At 56.8% G+C, this 22,688-nt stretch overlaps 2 protein-coding genes across 10 annotated transcripts in view; one reads left to right on the top strand and one right to left on the bottom strand.

Moving 5' to 3' along the window:
* NOC2L (NOC2 like nucleolar associated transcriptional repressor) overlaps positions 1–4,809 on the top strand; it is a 66,053-nt gene extending 61,244 nt beyond the window's left edge. For both annotated transcript variants that reach the window (XM_019493995.2, XM_019493994.2), the window contains exon 19: positions 1,469–4,809. In XM_019493995.2, coding sequence (XP_019349540.1) covers positions 1,469–1,614 — 146 coding nt within the window. In that variant the 3' untranslated portion in view covers positions 1,615–4,809. The remainder of the gene's footprint in view (positions 1–1,468) is intronic.
* The window catches only part of SAMD11 (sterile alpha motif domain containing 11), a 155,754-nt gene continuing 137,677 nt past the window's right edge, over positions 4,612–22,688 (bottom strand). For all 8 annotated transcript variants that reach the window (XM_019493848.2, XM_019493849.2, XM_014610394.3 and 5 more), the window contains 4 exons: positions 21,843–22,546; positions 13,615–13,739; positions 9,056–9,166; positions 4,612–6,224 (listed from right to left, as the gene is read on the bottom strand). In XM_019493848.2, coding sequence (XP_019349393.1) covers positions 5,976–6,224; positions 9,056–9,166; positions 13,615–13,739; positions 21,843–22,546 — 1,189 coding nt within the window. In that variant the 3' untranslated portion in view covers positions 4,612–5,975. The remainder of the gene's footprint in view (positions 6,225–9,055; positions 9,167–13,614; positions 13,740–21,842; positions 22,547–22,688) is intronic.

The raw sequence follows: 22,688 nt of genomic DNA on the forward strand, positions 1-22,688 counted from the left end.
GGCCTGCCTCACTGGGCCCTGGTTACAAGTCTTTCCAGGCTCTCTACACATGCACCCAGACACTGAGCATCTCCAGGGCTCAGCACCACACAGTGTTTTTTCTTTTTGGGCTGCTGGTTCTGCCCTTCGTGGGCAGCGAGGAGGAGGTGCTCCCAGCAGCAGCAAAACAGTTAATGATCTCTGCAGCTGCAGCCCCGCTGCCTTCCTGCCATCTATGCTCCCAGCCATGGCCTGCCCCCCTCAGCTTACAGCTGCTGCCCGAGAAGGGGATTCACGCAGGCTATGCACGGCTGCTCTGGACGGCACTGGCACTGCTTAGTGCCCGCAGAGAGGAAGCACAGCTGGTCTCTGATGCTGCCTGAGCACCTCCAGCCATGCGCCCAATCTGGGTCACCCTGGGCCAGCAGGACCCCACCTCGCTCTAGTCCATGGCAGGTGGGCACATGTTCCTAGAAGCAGTTTTGGCTGTGCTCGGCCAGTGCTAGCCATGCCTTGCTTGCAAGGGGCTTGGGGCTGGAAAGGGAGTGCTGGGCTTTGCAGAGAAGCCCCTTCCCCTGCCTCCTCTTACCCATATCCCCTGGGGGCTGAGCATCAGCAGGAAGCAGCTGCGGTCTGTCCTGGAGGGGCAGGTTTCCTGTGCTGCAGGGGGAATGGGGGAGAGAGTGAAAGCGTTCCCTGACACCTGGCTACTTTAGCATGGCAGATGGCAGAGGCTTGGCATCGATGCCTTCATGGCGATGCCTGGAATAGATGCGCTTGCAACGCACAAGCTAACGCTGCCGCCAAGGCCCGGAGCACTTTTCTTTCTGTCCTTCCAGCCCTTTCCCTCCAGGCCCAGTTACAGCGAGAGCTTCCCTGTAGCTGTAGTAACCTGCCTGTCCCCAGGGGCCAAGGGAGCATGGGCTAAAGCTGGTGGAGCCTCATGGAGCCTGACTGCACAGCTGGGGTGCACCTGGACTGACTGCTCCCGTCCCACTGGGTTTCACAACCATCGATCAGCAAAGGCAGGGCTCAGCCTTGAGCTCAGCATGAGAGCAGGTCATCACGCGCTGCACTGGGCCTCAGCCCAAAGCACGTGGCACAGCCTGGTCCTGCGGCAGGCTCCACAGGCTCCAGTCCCATAGCAGCATCTCTGCCAGCCTCCCTGGAAACAGCCCAGCAGTGCTCCCTGCCTGGCTGCAGGCTGTTCCTGCCTTAGGGAGTCATGGAAAGCAGGAGCATGGCCCCCCTGCACCACCACCCCCCGGCACCGCGTTGAACTCCTCCCCCTGCTCCGCACCAGAGCAGGTGCTGCCCTGGGCACCTGGCAGTGTGCCCTCCCCTCCCCCCAACCCCTGCTGTCTGAGAGCTGCAGCAGCACTGATAAATTAATTAGCGCCCATGATTAATTAGTGATGAGCCGCCTCCGCTTGCCTCGCTCCCAGCCGATAAAGCAGGATTTACACCTCTCTGCTCTTTCCTTCCGCAGGGGAGGCTGAGGGGAGCTTGCAGCTTGGGGAACAGACCAGCCGGCGGAGACGCGGCACCCATGGGCTGACCAGGGCCGACCTGGAGCAGCTGGCCCAAGGCGAGGAGGATGTCGTGGAGGACCTTGATGTCTCTGACGAGGACTGAAGGCCTCAGAACCTCATGGACAATGGCACATGGCTGCAGAGGGCAGTCACTGGCTGGTTCCACGGCACGGCCCTCTCCCACCCACTTCCCAGGAGGCGGTAAGAGCCCCATGGGGCGGGCAGCCGCCTGCCACGGGGTGCAGGGGAGGGTTCCCTCACCAAGGCAGTGAAGACGCCACTTGGACTCTTCAGCCGTTTTCCCACCAGAGTTTTATGGTTTTTGAGAACGCAGTAAAATTTGTGGTCAGGTCTGGGCCAGTAAAACAGCTCCGCAGAGGTAATAAAAACACCCTCATTAAAATCCAACATTCAGAGCCAACCAAGGCTCACTGCAGCTCCACCAGAGCGGTGAGGAACCGAACCGCAGGGCAGAGGGGGTGCTAGCCCTACCGAAGCTCCAGTCTGCGGGGCCACCCACCCCTGGGCAATGTCCAGGGGCCACCCACTGGCTCCCCAGACCCCAGGCTAAAGTGCCTCAGCTCTGCCAAGTCCTCAAGGACTAATTGCAACGTCGGTACTGGAGTTTCCCACTGCCACCCAAAGCAGACCAGCCCCATGCACCACTGCAAATGGTTGAGGGTGTTGCCTCTCACTGATGTGCAGAGTGGGAGTTCTGGGGCAGGTCCCCCCAGGAACGATGCAGGCAGGCGGCTCGGCCCTGAGAAATCTCACCCACCTTCTGGTGCAGCTCTGCTCTGTCTTAAGTGGAGAACGCCCCCCTAACCAGAGCCAGCAGGAGGGCTTCTCACATGCGTTCAGTCATGGCTGGTTACGTTTGTGATGAAAAGGCTCTTCATGCCATCGGCCCTGCAGAGCCACAGCCCCAAGCACACGAGCTGGGCTCTCTCCCAGCTCCAGCGCCTCCAGCTGCCTTGTCCACCCCGCTCAAAGGGTGGACAGCATGTGCTGCTTCCAGCTTGCTCAGTCTTTCTCCTTGTTGCTTCCCATGGGCTGAGCCCATAGCATAAGGACACGGCTGCAGAACTAGGCCACCTGAGGTTTTGGCCTTTGGTGCTTTTGCTGCTGTGAGAGCAAAGCTCACAGTCTTCTGGGAATTACTTGTGCAAGGAACTCAGCAGTGAGACAGATCACTGCTCCCTGCCTGCACCCCCTCATCTCCTCTGCGTTATCAGCACCTGATAGTTGGTCACTGCTGGGCCACTTGCCCTTATTTGCCTTCCCCTCGGATGGTGATGTGAGGCAGAGCATGCTGTCTCCTTACGCTCCAGAGCAGAGCAGGCTCAATATGGGAATCATTGAGATAGATGGGGAAAGCGGAGCCTTGGCAGGGCATTAATCAAACGCCTTTCTAGAGCAAGGCTGCAGCCTCACGCCACTTGCTGCCCTGCTCCTCGGGGCTGGCAGTGATTGCTCTCTGCTTGGAGAGGAGATGGGAGACATACTAGGTACCTGTCTCTCCCCTTGACTTTGTCCTGATGCTGCTCACGTCTCGTCTTCTCTGGTGACCACAGTAGCAGGTCCCAGTTACCTGCGTCCTATGCTGCAGTCCCAGGCAGCCAAGAGCAGGGCTTGGTGGCTTAGCACCATGAAGGCAATACAGCTTCCCCTTGGGCTGTGCTTCCCCAAAGCCAAGTGGGAGCCAGAGTGTATCACGGTTTCCGTCCAGTGCAAGGACAGCAGCCATCGCCCTCACTCCAAGCTCCCTGCTCCTTGGTTTGTGCAGTTTCTCCGCTCCTGCTCCAGGACATCATTATTGCTCTGGCAGTAGCACTGGGGGCATTTCCAGCTAAACCTGAGCTTCTTGCTGGTGTTTTGGGAAAGGGGCTCACCTGTTTTTTTTCCCCTCTCTTAATTTCATTGGTAATGGTTTAAATGACCTATGGACTCCAAATTTGTGGTCAGACAACAGGCAAGAGCTTTCTCCTTACCTCACTGTGTTTTGCCAGGGCTAGGAGCTGCCTTCAAAGGCAACAGTAGAGTTGAATAACACCCCTTCCCACCATGGGGCTTGTAGGTGCTAGGGGTGTCAGAGGAAGGGCTGTTCTCTGCAGCCCGAAGATGGCTGTTGTCTCAGCACAGCCCCCAAGACTCGCGCTGACCAGCCAAAGATGGTGCAGTCCTGGCAACACGCAGTGCCTTTCTGCAGAGCCACTGGAGTGCAGTCCATGACGTGGATGAGCTCAGAGATGCACCATCCAGCCGCCATGGGGAGCGGCGTTTGCAAAGCTGGGGTGCGACTCCTGCAGCCACGTGGCCAGGTTTCGTTATGTTCCGACCGGACTCCACAGGCTCACCACATCCTGTGACAGCAGAGTCCGTGCTGCTGTATGCCAGCAGTGTCCTGGACTGCAGGCATGGTGCTGGGGGAGCAAGTCGTTTGCAGCAGCTGCGTTGGGGGTACTCTGGGAGCCAAACTCCCTCTGCTATCATGAGTTGTGCATGTGAGAAAAAGGGAGCAGGGCAGTCTGTCCATCCTGCGATCTGTTGTATTAAGTGGCAAGAAGGGAAGTGGGGGGGCAGACTCCAAACTTTTTTTCCTCTACTTTTTAAAAAGCTCAAAAGAGGAATTTCACTTTGAAGCAAAAGAAAACTGGTCCCATTTCGGTTTAGGTTCCCCTCTAGAGATGGAGCAGAACCAAATTCTTCCTGCTGAGAGAAAGTGGCAGTTGTACTAACCCCTCTTGTCTGTGGCTGTCAAGTTTTACCTTCAAGACAGTTCTGACTTGCTCTGCAAATACTTCCTGCTCCACCCCTGCCTGCGCAGCCCCAGTTTGGGCCTTCCCAGCCCATCTGCCTGTGGGGGCTTTAGCAGCAAGAGCCTTTCAGCCCATTTCTCGGTGTTGCTCTTTCTGGTCATTCACCTGGACTGGGCTCTTCCTCCCAGCCATCTCGCAGTACAGGCAGGACCCAGGTCGAATGCAAAAGAAACATGTTCTCAATGCACAGGGCTTGCAATCCTCAGCGTGAGCATGTGGGAGACGTCTGCACATACCTGAGCACCGGCAGATGCCGGCCCGGGAGAAGCATGTACCCTGGGTAAATTAAGTGGTTTTTTTATTTAAATCGATTGCTGGAAAGCCGTTATCGTGACGTGATGGATAATGACAATTCTTTTTACAATATAAAGAAGCTAATGTACCACCAAGCTATTTGTTAAGGAAAAAAAAAAAACCCCAAACGGTAGCACGTGCAACGTTTAAACAAAAAGGAGAGAGAGAGAGAGAGAGAGAGAGAGCAAGAAGTACCACATGTGATTGTTGCTCACAACTGTACACGTCACAGAAGGGCACCTCCGGGAATCACCGTCTCGTTCACAGTAGTAAAAACCCTTCCCATGTCCAGCCTGAGTTCCCTGCCCCCGTGGGCACGCGCAGGGCCCGGCCTTCTGGTGCTTAGCAGCCCAGAATGTGCAACTACGCCCGCCTCTGTAACAAGGCTTGTAGAAAAAGAGCACCCCCTTTCCCCAGACAAACAGGCAATGAGACACACGTCTGCTGTACACGTCCCGGCAGTGCTGGGAGATGCGCAGGAGAACCCCCGCCCCTGCTGGGCACACGCTCTCCTATTGCAGTTTCTTTTTAAAACAAAATGTTATTTTTTTATATATATATATATATATATATATATATATATATAAAATGTCCTGAAGGGGCTGGGGATGGGAGGGAAGCCACCAGAGTCTCTTGTCTCTGTGTGGTGGTGGCAGGGGCACCGTGCCATGGGGGGTGCAGGGGGGGGTGAGAGCCGCCTGTGCCGTACCATCACACTGAAGTAAACATGGACCAGAACTTGCCTTGGTTTGCCTTTTTTTTCTCGTCTTTTTTTTTTTTTTTTTTTTTTTGTCTGTCTTTGGTATTGGTTCAAAAGTTGCTAGAGATGCATAGACACCTGAATGAGGAACTGAGGACAGGCTCCAGGGAGGGAGCTGTCTGCAAAGGAAAAAGAGGGGCAGGGAGGGGGGGGTTGGCGGCTCCCAGCACAGAGCATACTCCCTCGGCGAGCAGCCCCCCACCCTGATCAGAGCCATGCCCAGGAGTCCTCCAAAGCCGCCTTCCCTCGAAGGCAAAGAAGCATCCAATTCCCCGCCTGCCACGTGCTGTCTGCTCTCGGCAGGGGAGCGAGCGGTTTCCGTCCCTCTCCAAACCCTTGTGTTTTCCCCGTGAGCTGCTTTCGGTAAATCTTTGGATTATTTTCCTTCCTTTTGAACTTTGAGCTTTTTCTTCTTTTAAACAAAATGAATGCACCACAAAAAAATAATCATTATTATCATCCCTCTTTCCTGGGCCCTCCGCTGCACACCACTGAGGCCGGGGTGGGGGGTTCCTTGTCTCTCGCACTCGGTACCTTTGAGTTCATCCAGCTGTGTCTCAGTTCTGGAGGGAGTCAAGAGCCACCATGCAGTTAAGATGGAGGTTTTGTGGTGTCGTTGATGCCAGCCATTAAGGGAGGGTTTCCATTCTCCTGCTTTGGCGAGATGCGGCTGGCGGGGAGCAGGCCAGTGCTGAATGGGGAGGCCACGCTTCCAGTAGAGGACGGGCGGAGGTCCGTAGGAGGCAGGTCCCGGTCTGGAGGCCGTAAGCCTGGGGGCTGCAGTGGGAACGCCATGGGGAAGCTTGCCATGTACAGAACCCTGCCAACTCTCTTGGCAACCTACGGACAGAACAAAAGCAGGATAAAAAGGGTACAGGAATGGACACTATGCTGTACATGTTAGCTGGAGGCCACGTTCCCACTCAGAGCTGCAGGCTGCTTAGAGATGGGTAAGGGTATGGGAGGAACTGCGTGTTTGGACCACCCCCCCCAAACATGTGATGAAGACAGACCCAAAGCTGGTCCTGTGCCACTCTCCGCACAGCATGCACCAAATTAGGGCACCCCAAAGAGAGAAAGAGCAGAGCAGGAGCACCTCTCCCGGTCATACCTTACCCTCCTAGGGCCAAAAAACAGACAGCTGCCCAAGGCCAAGGGGGAGTATTGGGACTTGGCTCCCCACTCCTTCCCTCCATCCCAACTCGGATGGGCATGGCTCCTGTCCCTGCCCCAATACATGACATCAGCCACTGATGGCTCCTGGCCTGCACAGGAGCCCTGTGCAGAATGCCCTCTTCCCCAGGGAAGGCTGCAGGCAGAGGTGCAGGCATGCTACCACTACATCTTGCTCTCAAGCCTGGAGGAAGCTGCCTCAGGATTTTACCCATCAGAGAAGCTGCCTCTGATCTCCACAGCTCATGCAAAAGCCAGCCCCTTCACTGGCATAGCACATGCCCCCTTCCTCCAGCCAGGAGCTCTAGACTGTCCCTTCCTGAGCCACTGCACTAGGTCTGAGTGGAGCCAGCTGCGGTGCACAGCTCAGGGGATGCAGCAAGAAAACAGAGCAGGGGGCTGGGAGCTGACAGCAGGAGCCCTCAGCATTAGGACGTGCCTCACAGTCCCCCGCCATCTCCTTCCAGCTGGCTTTGGGCAGGTGGCACAGTCGTAAGAGCATGGCAGGGCATGTGCGTGCTCGGGCCTCCACGGGGGATGGACGTGCTCTATGCCCCGTCAACCAGACTAGCGCTGAAGCAGAAGCCAAGTGAGCTGGGACTTCCTGGGAAAGGCAGGGAACTCGCACCATCTGGCTTGTCTGTCCTTGAGCTCTGTGTAGTGGAGCACTTTTTTTTTTTTTTTTTTTTTTTGGGGAGGAGGGAACAGAAAGAGATGGAAGATTGGGGGACACAGCACTGTGGATGGGGGCAGGTGGCGGGGGGGGAGCAGAAGGGGCAGGAGCAGCTCTGCCCTCCTTGCCCCTCCACTGCAATGTTATCCACCCTTTTTCTCCATAGCAAATGTGTCAGAAGCCAGTTCCTAGGACCTCTCCTCTGGCTTCTCAGCCATCTAGTTTGGAAACAAGATGCTAGGGACTGCCCTGCACTGGGTGCCCGAGTGGATGCAGTGCGTGGGCCAAGAGGAGAGCAGCAGGGTGGCTGCTGTCAACTGTGCAGGAAGCTGTGAGCCTGCATCATTTCCCCCGCGCGCTCCCCTTCACCCCCCGCAACCCCTCCAAAAGAGCAACAGCAACCTCTGCAACGGTTCTCACCTCCCAGCCAGGGCCAAAGGCCTCATGACTTTCCAGCACCTCCACAGCTGGTTTGCATTTGAGCTCAAATAAAAACACAGGCTTGTGTCTAATCCAAACAGCCAGGGTATTATTCTGTTAGCAAACTGGGGGCCCTGGCTGCCTTCCTTATTAAAAACCCTTTAACGCTATTGATTGAATGGAGGCAGGACAACTTCTTTTTTTCAGCCCCTATCTCGTACCTTGGCCTCCCCCCACCTCTGCTCTAATCCATGTGTGTCTGCGAGCTATTTGGCGCTCTCTGTTTTTAAGAAACATAAGAGTTTTATTTCCTCCCGAATTGATCCACAGGGAACAATTGCCCACAGAACCTTTTTATTAGACCCCTCGTAAACAGTGAGGGCTGCAGGGAAAGTAATAAAGTTGCCCTTATTGTTTTAACATAATATAACAAATGTATAGCTTGTGGGTGAGGGAAGCGGAGCCAGGCCAATAGGTACGAATGTACAATGTGTGTGTGCGTGTGTGTGTGTTGCTAGATCATAACTGATGACATGCTAGTACACCCACATGTACAATCTGTGTATATACTGTATATGCACACGTGTGCCATATAACAATATGTGGTTTTAATGGACAATTTTTTTGCACGCACACACACATATAGGTGTAAAAATTACGTGTGTGTGTGTGTGCGCATGTGTGTGTGTGTATAAATATAAAGCATATACATATAAAATCACATGTATGGCAATGGGTGCACATGTCTTTATAAGGTATCCAGGTTGTAGCCTTTATAATACCCATCTTTATAATACCCACCACCCATGTGCGTTGCACTTTACTGTTAGAACTGTTTCTTTCCTTCTTAAAGTTCCCATCTCTGGCAGCAGTAGGTGATTTGGGAAACCCCATTTTGCTTCCCTTCAGCCAACTAAGTCCTGCACAGTTCTCTCTTCATTACTATATGTTTCTTTTTTTTTTAATTAGACAGTTTACCTAGTTGTTGAACAATTAAGACCTATTGACCAAAATGGTGATGAGCGGCTCTTAATTCCAGGAAAGAGCTAGCAGTGATTGTAAATCTGGCTTCTCCTTCACCACTGCCATTTGCATTCAATGTGAAGGCAAGCAAGGGGCTGCCGGAGGCAGGGGAACTGGGAGGGGAAAGGAGAGAGGCGTGCTGAGCAATACCATGGCAGGGTGAGATGGCTTTGCTACAGCAGGGCCCGATTCTGCACCCCCTTAGTCAGCCACGTAACAGCATCGGTGCCTGCAGGCCTCAGGGTGGGGGAGGAATGTGTGGACCAGTCTTGGTGGTGCCTTCCCCGTGATGTATTCAGCCCATACCCGCTGCTTCTGACCTCTCCCTGGGTTGTGTGCACCCAGAGCACAGCAGCCGTCGCTGATTAAGAGGCTGCCTTACCTGTGACCTGATCTTCAGTGCTGGGCCCAGTTTGAGCCCCATGTTGTTCAGTAAGTGCTCTTCGGTCAGGAGAGGCAGCGTCTCGCCATCGATGGCCTGTTCTCGGAATACCTGCAGGAAACCACAAAACCATGCTCACGGGTGCTGCTGTGGTGTGGTGGTTGGGCAGAAGGGGACTTCAGATATTCCCACGTGCAGACACTGCCTATTGCTGCCCTAGTCAAGTCTTTCCAGGGTGCTCCCAGCGGAGAAGAGGAGCAATGGGCTGCCTGATACACTGCAACTGCATCAGGGGAAATATGTATATGTGCAAGCCCCCATGTACATGCAATCCAGGCAGCAGAGCAGTCTGTGCATGGCATGGGTTGGCGGGGACACGTACCATAACAGCATTGATTTTCCATGATCCCATATATTGACCTCGTGAGGCAGAATGAATCACTCCCTGACGGGCATATCTAGGAGCACTGTCGCTGCTGCCTGCACACCGTTATCAAAGGAAACCTGCTAGCAAGCACATCCCTCATGGCCCCAGCCCAGACCCTCTGCAGTGCCCTTAATGCCTGCATTTCCCTCTGCAGTCCGCACGTTGGGTGTCCGGAAACACCTCTATTAAGGGCTGATTGTTTAAACCCAAACCAGACACTGAACAGAGCTAAAATCCCAGACAGACAGCCAGGGCAGGCTGAGTGGTGTGTACGCTGGACTGACTCAGCCCTGCTGTGATGGCATTTGTCCTCTGCCCTGCTTTCAGGTCGGAGTTAACAGGCATTTTAAATGAAATTAAATTAAAATAGCTGTGGCCCCTGGTGCTGCGCTGGGTGGCGTTCTCTGCACTGAGCGCGCGCTTCACCAAAGCAGGGCAGCGGTAACGATGCAAAAATTAATCGGATCCACGTGCCAGCCAATGGCCAACTAACAGTAGCCATTTCTGTGATGTGGCCTCTGCGCACACTGGCCACCCCGCGTCAAGCCGCTGAAGGGCCGTTGTCACGTACAGAACTGGAACGTGCACAGAAGTGACATGTACTCAGTGCTCACTCTGACACCAGCCCAGTCCAGAGCCCACAGAGGACTAGACCCTCTCCCAAGAGAAAAGACGTGGCCCGTGTTTGTCTCGTGCTGCGTGAAGGGACCACACCACAGCTTCCCTTTGGCCGTGCTGCGTAGGGAAGTGTGAGAAGGGCATTGAGGCTGTGTTCCTAGCCCAACCACCCCCTCCATCCTCCCAGCTCTGCTGTTTCCCATGGGTGAGGCGGGGGTGTAATTCGCCTAGTCTGCCTGCCAGGGCTTACGTCCTTAATTCTGGATGGATGCTTGCAGCTTCACTCAGGGTGCGTACAAGATCCCTGAGCAGTCATTGCTGTCCCTTGTGCCCAGGCAGAGGACCCCGTCAGCCAGGGGACCTGCCTTGCAGCAGCCATGGGGCCTTTCCCACCCAAGAGAGCTCTGCCTTCAGCTCCACAGCAGTTCTCATGGTGCAGAGAGAGCCACTGGCATCTAGGATGACCTGGCTGGGAGGGACTAAGCTGACACCTGCCCCCATCTCCATTCCACTTACTCCCTTGTGCTGGTGCAGCACAGCAGGGCTTGCCAGGGGTTTGCACGTCACACACCCACACCTTGCACCCCAGACCTGTCCCCTGGAAAGCGGCTGCAACTTCTGGAGCCGAGCAGCTGAACCGTTGCAAGCTTGCTTTTTATAGCAGGACTCCGCCAGCGCAGCCGCTCCTGGCAGCAGCACGTGTTTCTGCTCTCTGACCTCATGAAACTTAATAGACCCATTTCTTTCCTTCCTCCGCAGCCAACGTGGCCCAGATCCAAGCGGCTCCCCGCGCTCTGCGACCCTCCCACAAAGCCCTACCCTGAGCACGTTAGGAGCCCCCAGGGCCCATGCGGGGGCCGCTGCTCGCCGTGGGGACAAAGCCGCGCGTTGTCGGAGGCTGGAGCGGGGCAGCTGCCTGTCTGCCAGGGCGTTCCCTGCGCTGGGCTGAGGCATGTTGCTTTGTGCGCAGCGCTCCGCCAAGCTCCCGCTGGCTTTCCTGGCGGGGGCTCTCCGCAGGCTGATGCCAGACCTCCCTGGCAGCTGTGGTTTTGGAGGCGAGCGAGCACAGACAACGCTGCAGCTCCGAGCTGCAGCAGGGCTCCAGAGCCTCCACGCAGCAAAGCCTGCTGAGCACAAAACAAGGCAGCACAGGAAAGCCTTCTCTGAACCCACTTGAGCTGGTGCTCCTCCAGCCTGCCAGGCAGGTCCTGTGACATGAGGGCACTTTGTCTGCAGAGCCCCTAAGCACATCCCGCATCTCCCATCAGCTATTGATTTCCCATCTGCTGCAGGGGCACTGGGTGGGGAATGTGCTGGGATGGGGGTGGAGATTGAAAGGGGCTATCCTTGTGCAAGGTGTCCATGTTCAGGGGTTTGCTACCCTCAGTGCCACTGAGCTCCTGACCAGATGTCTGCTCTGAGGTCCCTGAGTGCAAATCTAGAGCAGCCACAGTGCTGCCAATGGCAGTAGGGCAGACAGGGCTGGGGGGGACAGAGCAACAGGTGCCTAGCTCTGGTTACCTCGCTCTTCAAACCACCCCTCTCCTGTCCCCCCAGAAATAATGCTCACCCCACACCACCCGCTGCTCCTCTAGCCCTACTCCCATACCGACCAGCCCTCCTTGGGCCCCTCTTACACACCCATTCCCCCTGACTCTCCCCCCCCCTCCCCCAGCTTGTCCTCTCATCCCCTCGCACACTGGCTGTCACTCACCAACACCCCATCTCCGTCAGGCACACTCACTCCAGCATCCTCCCTCTCTCGTATGCACACACACACACACAGCTGTTCATGCTGAGGAAGCACCAGCCTTACAGGTGGTTTTAATGAAGCGTGTCATGATGGGATTAGCACCACAGTTAGGGGGCAAGGAAGGACAGGCTTTGCATTGAAAGCACATCAGCCAGCCGCCCCAGGGAGCTGGTGGGGAGGTGGTGGCTCCGGGCCACCATAATGAGCAACAAAGCCCAGCTCCCAGCCTCCCTGGGCCCCTCGGGGACCATCGTTAAGGAGCTTTTGCTCTGTGAAAAACGTGCCGCTTTCATCAGGCCCCCGCTATTGCAATCAGCACGGACTGAAAGGAGCCGCCTGCTCCGGGCCAGAAACGTGAACCCAGGAGCAACAATCAGGCTAGGCCTTGGCTTGCCCCCGCTGACTGGGGTGGCCTGTGGTTCAGGAAGGGTCACTTGCTGGGGCAGTTTCATGCTTCAAGCAGCAGGTTGGGGGCGAGCGTTGGCCTGACCAGTGAGAGGCTGGGTTGCTTTTGCAGGGGGACATGATGCTGACGGGAGCTGGGGAGGAGGCAGCGGGAAGTCAGTGGTTTGGAGCTGGGTTTCCCCAGACCTGCCATATCCAGCTTGCAGGGCTGAGCGCTCTCTGGCTGCTGCACCGATTTCCCTTGTTCCCAGCTGTTCTGCTCCTTTTGCACCCCCTTGCTCCCTGTCTGTGGGGAGCAGGCCCCTGGGAGGGTGGACTCTCTGGAGCAGCCTGCTCTCCCCTCGTGCCAGACCGGCTCCAACACACTGGCCTCTCTTTGCAAGCCTGTCCCAGACAGCTCTGGAATCCACGTTCGCCGTTGGTGCGCGCGCTCAATGGGGCATTTATCACGGCCCTGGGCAGCCGGCGGAGCCGGAGACAGAGCTGGGTTTTGTGTCCCACTTCGCGGCCTCACACTGAGCTGCTTTATGAGCCCCGCAGCAGTGATGGATGCGTCGCTCCCGCTGCAAAAGGATTTACGGAAGGGGGGGGAGCGTGCGGCGGAGATTGATGGAGTGCAGCGAGCTCCCTCCCCTGCCCCTGTGCCTCCTCCCTGCCCCCCGGCTTGGGAGCCCTTCCCAGAGTCAAGCCAGCTCCGGGGAGCTGAGCCCATCACACGTGTTTTGTCTGTGCCTCGCTCTTGGCAGACAGCAGGGAGCATGCCCAGCTGCCGTGACCTTTTGCCTGGCATCGCCCTCCATGTCGGGGAGATGCAGGGCAGGGTCGTTAATGTGCCACCGTCTTCCAGGCCAGCCCGCTGCTGCGTCCTGGCCACAGCCCCAGGGCTCCCAGCCCTCTGCGCTTGGATAAAAAGCCCTTCTCAGCGGCGCCGGAGAACTGCGCACAGGCCCTCATTACAGCAGGCCACAGGCTTGGCTCCCTCGGGCAGCCCTGCACAAAGCCGGCATTGTGTCCCCCTCGGCCGCAGGACACGACGGGCTTTCTCACTCACTCACGCTCACACACACACGTATGTGGCAGGCCAAGAGGCGTGTCGGAGCACGGCCAGACAGGAGAGCTCCCCAGACACGCCTGCCCCGCCTCCCCATTGCTCTCCCTACCCCCATCCCTCTGTGCCCGGGGATGTCTATAGGCAGCACATGGGAAAGCCCCGTCTGGGAGGAAAACCAGCAGCCGCAGTGCCTGCGAGGCTCTGAAACCCTACTTCTGTCAAGTGGGGGTTGATGGCGGGGGGCACCGAATAAGCGCCCCCCCAGCTCCCCTGGCCATGTGCGTCCCCGGCGGCGTGGGCCTTACCTGAGTGTACTCAGCACAGCCAGACAAGCTGCCCACAAAGCTGCAAACATCCTCCACCGTCCATTTGCTGATGTCTTCCAGTGCAGGGCTCTCCTCGCCGTCCAAAAACAGACCTCCCATGGTGCCTGGAAGGTTTCGGGCAGCAGGGAGGGAGGGGTGGGGGAGGAGAAGGAAACATAAATCATTAAAAAACCCCACGCGGACAACCACCAGCCTGCGAGCGGCAGAGCCGTCTCTGGCCGCACATCCATCTTTAATGACCTGTCAATTATGGCGCTGGGCAGGGTCAGTGCGCAGGCCTCTGTCTCCTGGAGGTCCCTCACTCAGGAGGAGAGGGGGTTTTGGGGTGGGTTTTTTTTTTTGGTTTTCTTTTTTGAGGGGGAGGGAAAAAAAATCCCAGCTAATGTGTTTCATGTGTTTAATGTTCTTCAGCTGCAGCAAACACAGGAAAGGGGAAGGTTTGGGAGAGGGGGAAATGTGGGGGGGGGGGAAATATCTCCGCTGAAGGAGCGTTTCTCCACACACGCCGCAAAACGGAAAAACTCTGGCTGCCCTGCAAGTTTCTCTCCCCCGGCCCTTCTCCCAGCGACGTGCTATGCCTGCTAAGGAGCCCGGCAGCCCCCCCTGCCACCCGCAGCTTGGCTGGAGCTCTGAGCACGGGGAGAAGTCCTGCTCCTGCCCAACAGCCGCTTGGTTTTTAAAGCTGTCTTGGCCACAAAGGCCCCCTCTTGACCTGTCTTCCCAGCATGTCCATACACAACCCCCGCTGCTGCCCCAGTCCTCTGTAGGATCAGGCATTGCTGAAGATTACCCCCCTGCAAAAAGAGCCATGGTGGCACTGGGAGAAGGTGGTTCGTGCTGCTGCGCTGAGCTGAAAAGATGCTGCACCAGCTCAGGCTCCCGGCTCTGCTGGCTCCCATCCTGCAAAGGGACAGCGGTGGCTTCCCTGCCCCTCCGCTGCTGGATGGCAAGAAATAGCACGCAGGGGGGAGCTGGACTCATGCTGGGGGAGGTGAGAATAGCTAGGAAGAAAGCTGGCCAGGCCAGCCCCGCTCTGTGATTAACACGCAGGCCTCCTGCGGTGTACCTGTGCGGGGTGTTATCCCCCAGGATAGCAACTGCTGCTTTGCACAGGCCTTGCTAACTTGCAGACTTCGCCAGCGCTTCACACCAATGCGGCCATAGCCTCGAGAGGCTTCCAAGGGACTGGGCCTTTATGGGCCTCATCAGACCATCCGTGGCTGCAATGGGTAGGGTAAAAATTTATAAGGGACATAAACTCTTGTGCTTCAGGGCATGAACCAACCATTAACTGGAAGGAGCATCCCCCAGAGGCACATTGCTGCTTAATTATCTGTTATGAAGGCTCTGAAACGGCTGCTGCTGGCCGCTGCCAGAGAGGACACGAGGCTATGCTGACCCCTGCGGCAGCCCCTACCCTCCTTGGCCTGTCGGGCTGGACAGCAGGCAGCATGATGCCCTTGGCAGCAGGTGCGGCCACGTAAGAGGGGAAGGCTACGAACGTGTGGCCCAGGAGGTCAGGACCGGCCAAGCTTCGGCAGTGACAGCATCACTCATCCCCGCAGGCTGGCGAGGGTAGCCGGAAGGGCACAGGCCACCAGGATAAACTGCAGGCTGGTGACGTGGACAGCCCAGCATTATAGGAAGGGGGAAGGACATGCGCAGGAAGCGAGCATACCAACAGGGTACTCTTGCAGCAGCAACCGTCTGAACTAGGAGGCAGGTGCTACGACATCCTTCCTGCTCTGCTTCCTTCCTGACTTCCCAACTGCCACCCCCAGCCCCCTGCCCCTGCAATGCTAACCCGCCTTGCTGGGGGGCAGCCGTCTCGGCTGCAGCATCAGCCAGCTGGCAGGGAGCTCAGGACGTGCTCCTGCCCCTGCAGAAGGTCAGGCTCAAGTCCTGACTGTCCCAGTGGATGCCCCAGAGAAGCCAGGTGTTGAACCCTCACGCCAAGCTCTTCCCACCCCTTCTTGAGGCTTCGGCACTCCTTTCTGCACTCCCCTACCCAGCTTGCAAGCACCTGAGCTTCCCTGCAATTTTATTCCCCTTAATACGACTGCAGAGAAGTAGCTTCCCACTAGGACTGGGGGGTCAGAAGAAGGCTGGGACATCAGGAGATGCCTTTGCCCGTCCCTCCCAGCTTGCAGACAGACAGTCTCGCCCCTTTGCTTACATGATGGCTTTCGTTCCCTGCCCGCGAAACCAAACTCCCAGCTGTTTACACTGCAGCGGGCAAAACGCTGGGGTGGCTGATTTCCCCCCCGCACCCTTCCTCCCCGGCCTGTTTAGAAGCACGGCTGCGGCTTGGTAAATAGAGGAAGTGAAACCAAACTCAATTATTCCAGGCACAGTCGGCGCGCGGGTGAGACGCCTCCATCTGCAGCCAGAGCAAGCGTCTCTGAGGGGATCGGCCCTGTAACAGCCAACGGCTTTAAAATTAGGTACTTCCTTATTCCGAAAGCAAGCCAAAGCCTGCAGCCATGCAGCGCTCGGGCGCAGAGCCTGGCTCCGTGGAGGTGCAGGCAGTGCCAGAGGACAGCCAGCCCCAACCTCTGGCACTGCCTGCATCTGCATCGAGCAGCTGGTTGGTACCTGCCTGGCACCCACACCTGCAAGGATGTGGGGTGGGGATGGTGCAGGTAAAAGGGTGCTCAAGGGGCCAAGCAAATGCATGGGGAACCCCTACTCGTCTCCTGCCTACTGCAGGGATGCATGTGCTTCTGGGGAAGAGCTGGAAGTCAATGCACTTTGCCTGTCAGTTCCCCTGTAGGCAGCACATAGAGAAGCCCCGGTCCGGGAGGAAAACCAGCCTATTTTTCCTTCATCTATTCCCTGCCTATTTTTTTTTCCGCTCCTCCGTAAAGCAGGGCGAAAGATGCATGCAGCCACCCACACAGTGAGCCTGTTGTCTCCAAGCATCTGGGCAAGACAGGCCATGCTCTATGGGAACTAGAAATATTTTCCACATATCCCCACACACACACACACACACAGAGAAAAATATAATATCACCAAAATATCTATCTCCAGGAGTTTGCCGTCCCTCCCCACCCACCCAGGGAAACATGGACCTGATGGATTTACGGGAAGAAAAAGTCAGTCCCGGCATGCCGGGTTCAGACACCTTCCCAAGGTCTAGATCACTGGTTTTCAACCTTTTTTGTACCAGGACCCATTTGCAAACATCAGTGGCCAGTCCAAACCCAGTGCCCCTCACTCCCAGGCCCCAGCCCCGCAGTGTGCACGGCAGGGAGACCCCCAAGCAGCCCCTCGCAGGCTGGAGCTCTGCCAGCCTGCAACAGAACAGCCACAGTTTCCCCCATTTTTCTCCTTTAAAGGAGAATGCATTTTTAAAGTTTATTCAGGACCCTTTCATATATCCTTGAGACCCACTTTGGGTCGTGACGCACGGGTTGAGAAATTCTCTTCTAGAGCATCTAAGCAGAGGGGGTGAGGGACAGACCACTGCCCCACTAAAGTCCTTGGCAAAGCCCATGGGAGTTGAATGAGGGCCGGATGTCAGCGGCTCTGAGCAGCCCCGTAGAGCTGTGCGGGCCAGCGTCTCTGAACTGCAGGACCTAGAAGCCATCCGCTCTGCTCTCCCCCTGTCTAGATCAGTCAGGAACTAGGCTCTGCGAAAGACTGGCTGAGTAAAACTCTCATTATGTAGAAAGGCAGAAGAGATGATCGTGAACGGTCCCTTCTGCCTGTCTCCCGAGCATGCCACAGCCAGTCCCTGCTGTCCACCCTCCAGCCATTAGCCCTGGCTAATTATAAATGTCTACAGCACAATGAACACCCCCCCCTCACTACCAACACACACCCATGCACTCCCCAGCCTGCTCCATCACGGTGCCTGGCTGTACAAGCCCACCCCTGTGGCAGTCAGGATGCCAGGGGCGCAGAAGGGAAGCCCCCTCCCGGCTGGTGACCCACACATTGCTGGCTCCTGCTGGACCACGAGGATGAAAAGCCAGCCAGGCTCCTCTTGTCGCAGGCAATGATGAATGGAGGGGCAAGGCTCGGATAATGGATTGAGGAGCATTTCACCAGCTGGGGCCCAGCCTGGCAGGGAGTGAAAAATCACCGTCCCAGGCCAGCAGCTGGCAGACAGCTGTCTGCATAAAGCCGTCACCACTGGCATCCGCTACTGGGATTCAACCAGCCTCTTCCCCCACCTTGCGCGAGGTACATTGCTGGGGCAGTGGAAGGACTAATTGCAATGGAGTTACCCTGCTTTACTCCCACTGACGGGGTTACATAGATGCCCTCTCAGTCTCTGCCCCTCCCTGATGCGCAGTGCTTTGGGCATGGTGGCATTACCACACGTGGGCTGTGTTGGCACTGGGATACAGAACAGACCCAGGACCTCCTCACCCCACACGACCTCCAGATGTCCAACCTGGCCTTGCTTTTCTGTCCAGACAGCTGAGCCAGCCAGAAGCACCGATGGCTCAGAGCAGGCCCCGACGCCAGTAGGCAAATAGGGCTAATCAGCCTCGTGATCACTCCCACCCACCACCCATCCTGCCCCACACAGGCGCAAAGGGCCGGGACCGCGGTGCTGGGAGGCGCGTGCTAATTGCTCTCCAGCCTGCGATCGATAGCAGGATTTTAGCCTGCTGCACACTCCATCCTTCACCTTTTCCAGAGGACGGGGTTGGGGAGGGGGGGGCAGCCGCGATGCTGCTGAAACCTTGAGGAGATGAGGTCATCGAGCAGCCTCCAGATTCCCATAAGGCAGCTCAGGGAATCGACCACGCTCTGGCAGCCTCGTCGATATTTTTGTCGTCGGGGATAGAAAACAGCTCTGCCTGCGAGGAAGGAGCGGGGCCCTCCCCTTTCTGGAAACCCGGCGGGGCTGGCCAAGGCACTGCGGTCAGTCAATCACAGTCAGTCAATCATTCGTAGCCAGCGTGGTCCTGTTTCCTTCCCCCACCCCGCAACAACCCCGCGTAGGTCTGGCACTGCACTTGCCCGCCTGCAGCTGTCGTTAGCTCTACGGGACAGTCCTGCCCTGGCCCACACAAGCTACAGAAGAGCAGAGACACGTGAGCTTCTCTCCGCCTGGCTGTACTCAGGCACAAGCTCCCATGGGAGCCACGGCAGGGTGTGTGCTACGAAGACTCGAGGCAGCCAGATCAACCCCGGTTTGCACTGAAGCGTACGGTTCTGCATGGGTGCAAAGCAGCGTGGTCAGGATGCCAGGCTGGTGCTCGGGAGAGGTGGATTTTACCTCCTCAGCTCTCCCACGGGCCCAATGTGTAGGCTCAGGCAGGTCTCAGTTTCCCCTCCCCGTCTCCTCGATGTGGTCTGCGAACGCCTACTGTGAGTCTTTACAGCACCCGGCACAGAAGGGCTCAGCTGGGCGCTCCAGGCACAGGGGTGATGCAGACAGCAGCGCTGTTAAACGCAGAGCTGGCTCAGACTGAGCAAGACGCCCTGCAGTGAAATGCAGCTATGGGATTGGGGCTGGGAAATGAGGCCCCAGGGGATGCCAGTGGCAATTAAACGTGGCTCTGATCACAGCTGGGGCCACGGGCACTACCATGTTATCAATCCAAGGCTATAATCATACAGGGCACATGAATGGCACTGTGCGTGTGACCGGGGTGGAAGGGGGAGGGTTCCTATCTGTGACCCGGGGCAGGCAGCAGGAGAGGCCAGTTCACAGCACTGGGTGCTCCTCTTCTTCAGAGGCTGGAGGGAAGGTGGGAGAAGCATGGCTTCTTGCTTCCAGGCTACAAGGTGGCTCTGGGCATGCACTCACAGACTCCTTCGCCCAAAGTAAAGACACACAGTAGGGGCTTACAGACCAACTACCTCCCCAACCACAGGGCCTGGTGTCTGGCTGTCAGCTACCTTCTCAGGTAAAGGGCTGCTGGGCACAGCGCTCTTTGGTTTGGGGCTAAGCTAGCACTGGCTCTGCTACCAGAATAGCCTCCTGGGTGCCTGGGATGCCGTCAGCTCTGAATAACACGCTGCCCGCTCATGTTGGCTGTGCTCGTCGGTGGCTTGTGCCTCTCCACGCACTGTGCCAGGGAGGGAGTGCTGTTCAGACAGCGAACAGCCCCCTCCCTACCTACTCAGGGAAGTGCCACCCACTGCCTCTTCCAACCTTGGTTTTTGCAAGGTTAGTCTGGAGAAAAGATCGAGGGGGGATTTAATAGCAACCTTGAACTATTTGCCAGAGAGGATGGTGCTGGACCATTCTTGGTGGTGACAGATGACAGAACAAGGAGCAATGGGCTCAAGTTGCAGGAAGAGAAGTTTAGGTTAGATATTAGGAAAAACTCTCACAAGGATGGTAGTAAAGCACTGGAACAGGCAGAGACGACCCGAGCAGGGTGCAGGGCCCAAGGCAAATCAGCCTGTGCAAGGCCCTGCCCCCGGACACGAGGAAGCCAGCAGCAGATTCAGCAAGGGTGGCAGGGAGCAGCCGGATGCAAAGCAGTTGCCCCAATTTGCCCCCCTGCAGGGACAGCCCTGGGAACAGGTTACCCAGGGAGGTGGTGAAATCTCCATCCTTGGAAGTTTTTAAGACCCGGCTGGACAAAGCCTTGCCTGGGATGACCTAGCTGGGGCTGGCCCTGCTTTGAGCAGGGGGTTGGACTAGATGTGACCTCCTGAGATCCTCCTGCTGGATCTTGGGTCAGCAATCAGGGCCATAGCTGGGGCTATTGGCACAGCTAGGTCATGAAACCCAGGTAATGGAGCTCAGGCCAGGAGATACGGATTCATTCCTGACAGAGGACAGACAGCCACCTCCCCTACCTCTGCACGAGATGGATGACCTGGTATCGGAAACCCCCTTCACACACATGCTTGGCCCTGGCACGCTCTGCTACTGGCCACTGGAGTCAATCAGCAGCCTCCACTCATCTGAGCTCCCTGGCTGGAGCTGAAAAGTTCACACACATCAGATGTTTCTGATGGGGGGTGAGGGCTGCTATGGAAATGCAAGGGCGGGTGACAGTATATGACTTTCGAGATCAGGAGGCTTTAGCAGATGTGAAAGTCACAGTTCAAGGGACTTCCCGAAACTCAGACCCCTGGCACTGGTCGACACATGCTCTGGCAGGGTCACCCGCCAGCCAGAACTGGAGTGGGAAGGAGGTGGCTGCAGCTGTACTTCTCCATTCCCTTCTCATGAAGCCAGGGAGAACCAGAGGCTGGAGAGATGGGGAAGATCTTGGGGAAACCCTGGGCTGAAACCCTGCTCTGCCCCCAGTGCCAGCAAAGCATGCTCCTTCCATTCCCACAACGGGCCGTCCCCGATTCAGAGTGATGCCAGTCATACCGATGGCCTATCTGCTCCGTGTAAAACCCTTTTCCTTCCTCATCTCTATCCTGATGTATTTGGCTACTTCTTCCCAACACCCCAAGCCGATCCCCACAGCAGTTCTCACCCCTCCATCAACTGTAAGCAGGAGGCTACCGGTTTCCAGCTCTCCCAAGGCCCAGCTGTCTTTCAGCCGAGCGATACATATTTAATTCTTCTAGCCTTTCCCTTCATAGGTCAATCCCTCCAAGCCCTTAATCATCTTTCTTGCCCTTCCCCAGAGCCCCTTACAATTTATCAATGTCTGTCTTGAACCAAGGCTGCTACAGAAGATCCAATCAGCTCAGGGCAAACAACTCTCTCCCGGTCAGCGAGGACACTACGCCTCTGCCTACAGCATAGCATAGATTTCTTTTTTTCCTTCCTACCACCATATTGCACCTTTTGCCAAGATCTCTCTGGTCAACCCATAAGTTTGTTTTAGCATCAACTACTGACCACACAACTCCCACCCAATGCACATATGTACCTAAAGGGCAGAAGTTGTCTGCACGTGAAGTTACAGTCTGCTGCACAGATCCTCAGCTTTCTAGGCCAGTGTGTATCATATAAGGAAGCTGCAGTCAAATATCTTTGCAAGGAGAAAACCTGGTCCGGGACCATCTGTGGCTGTATGTAGCCATCTCACCATGGAACACTTATGTACTCTTAGGTCAGGCCTGTTACAGCACTGGAGGTTTTCCTCTCCAGATATTCAAATCTCTCTGGGATGGATGACCCATGAAGATGGGGAATAGCACAGAACAGAGCAGAAGTGATGCCCTGTTCCTAACACACAGCAGAAAAATCAATGCCCCTTACTCTGCTAAGCCCTCCGCTCCCCATTCAAGCCCTGGACAGTGCTTACAATGTTCTCACCTACCTGCATGGAAATAGGGGCTCATGGTGTACGGGAATCCGAAGGGCAGCGGCTGGGGCGGTGGAATGGAGGCGGGTGGGAGGTATTTCACCTCATTTTTATTGATGCCGGGGCCGAGCAGGTGGCTGGGCGACTCAGCGCTGGAGGAGCTGCCAGGGGCATTCTGGCCGGCGGCCACGTCGCTGAGCTCCTTGGCCCCCTCGCAGACCTTGCCTGTCTCTTTGCATTCCTTGAGTTCGCTGGCCGAGCTGCTGCTCTCGGCTTTCAGGCTCTCTGGCTTCTCATCGCTCACCTCAGCGTCACTCTCCGAGTCTTTCATCTCCTCGTCATTACAGTCAGGGGCGCCATCCCGCACCCGGGGCTCGGCCAGCTCCTTGGCCTCACTTAGGCCCTGCGGCTCTGCCCGGTGATGGGCCGACTTGCGGCTGCCCCGGCGGGCGTGCTCCTTGGGCGGGGTGGCGCTGCTGGGCACACCGTGGTTGAGGGACAGCAGGGGCGTGTTGTTGTGCCGCAGCACCAGCATGGCATTGCGCCGCGACAGCTCCTCCCGCAGCGGGTGCCCCTCGGGGATCTCGTGCATGTTCCGTAGGGCCGGGTGGTCCGGAGGCAGGGCCGGGTGCAGGCTCAATGGGTCACCCGCCAGCAGCCGCTGCCGGTGGAGGTTCTCCAGCTCCTTCTGTCGTATGATCTCCGCCGACATCTCCAGCCTGGGTTGGGGAGGGGAGAGCGGGGGGAATGAGACCATAGCCTCAGTCAGAGACTGCTCTACTTCTTCCTCACAGCACAAGGGAGGAAGCCCCAATACCTTAAAGGCCACTGCCAAGCCTGGATCCTAGCAGCAGGGGAGCT

This window comes from Alligator mississippiensis, chromosome 13 (genome assembly GCF_030867095.1).
Source record: "Alligator mississippiensis isolate rAllMis1 chromosome 13, rAllMis1, whole genome shotgun sequence".
In the NCBI taxonomy this organism is placed as follows: domain Eukaryota; kingdom Metazoa; phylum Chordata; order Crocodylia; family Alligatoridae; genus Alligator; species Alligator mississippiensis.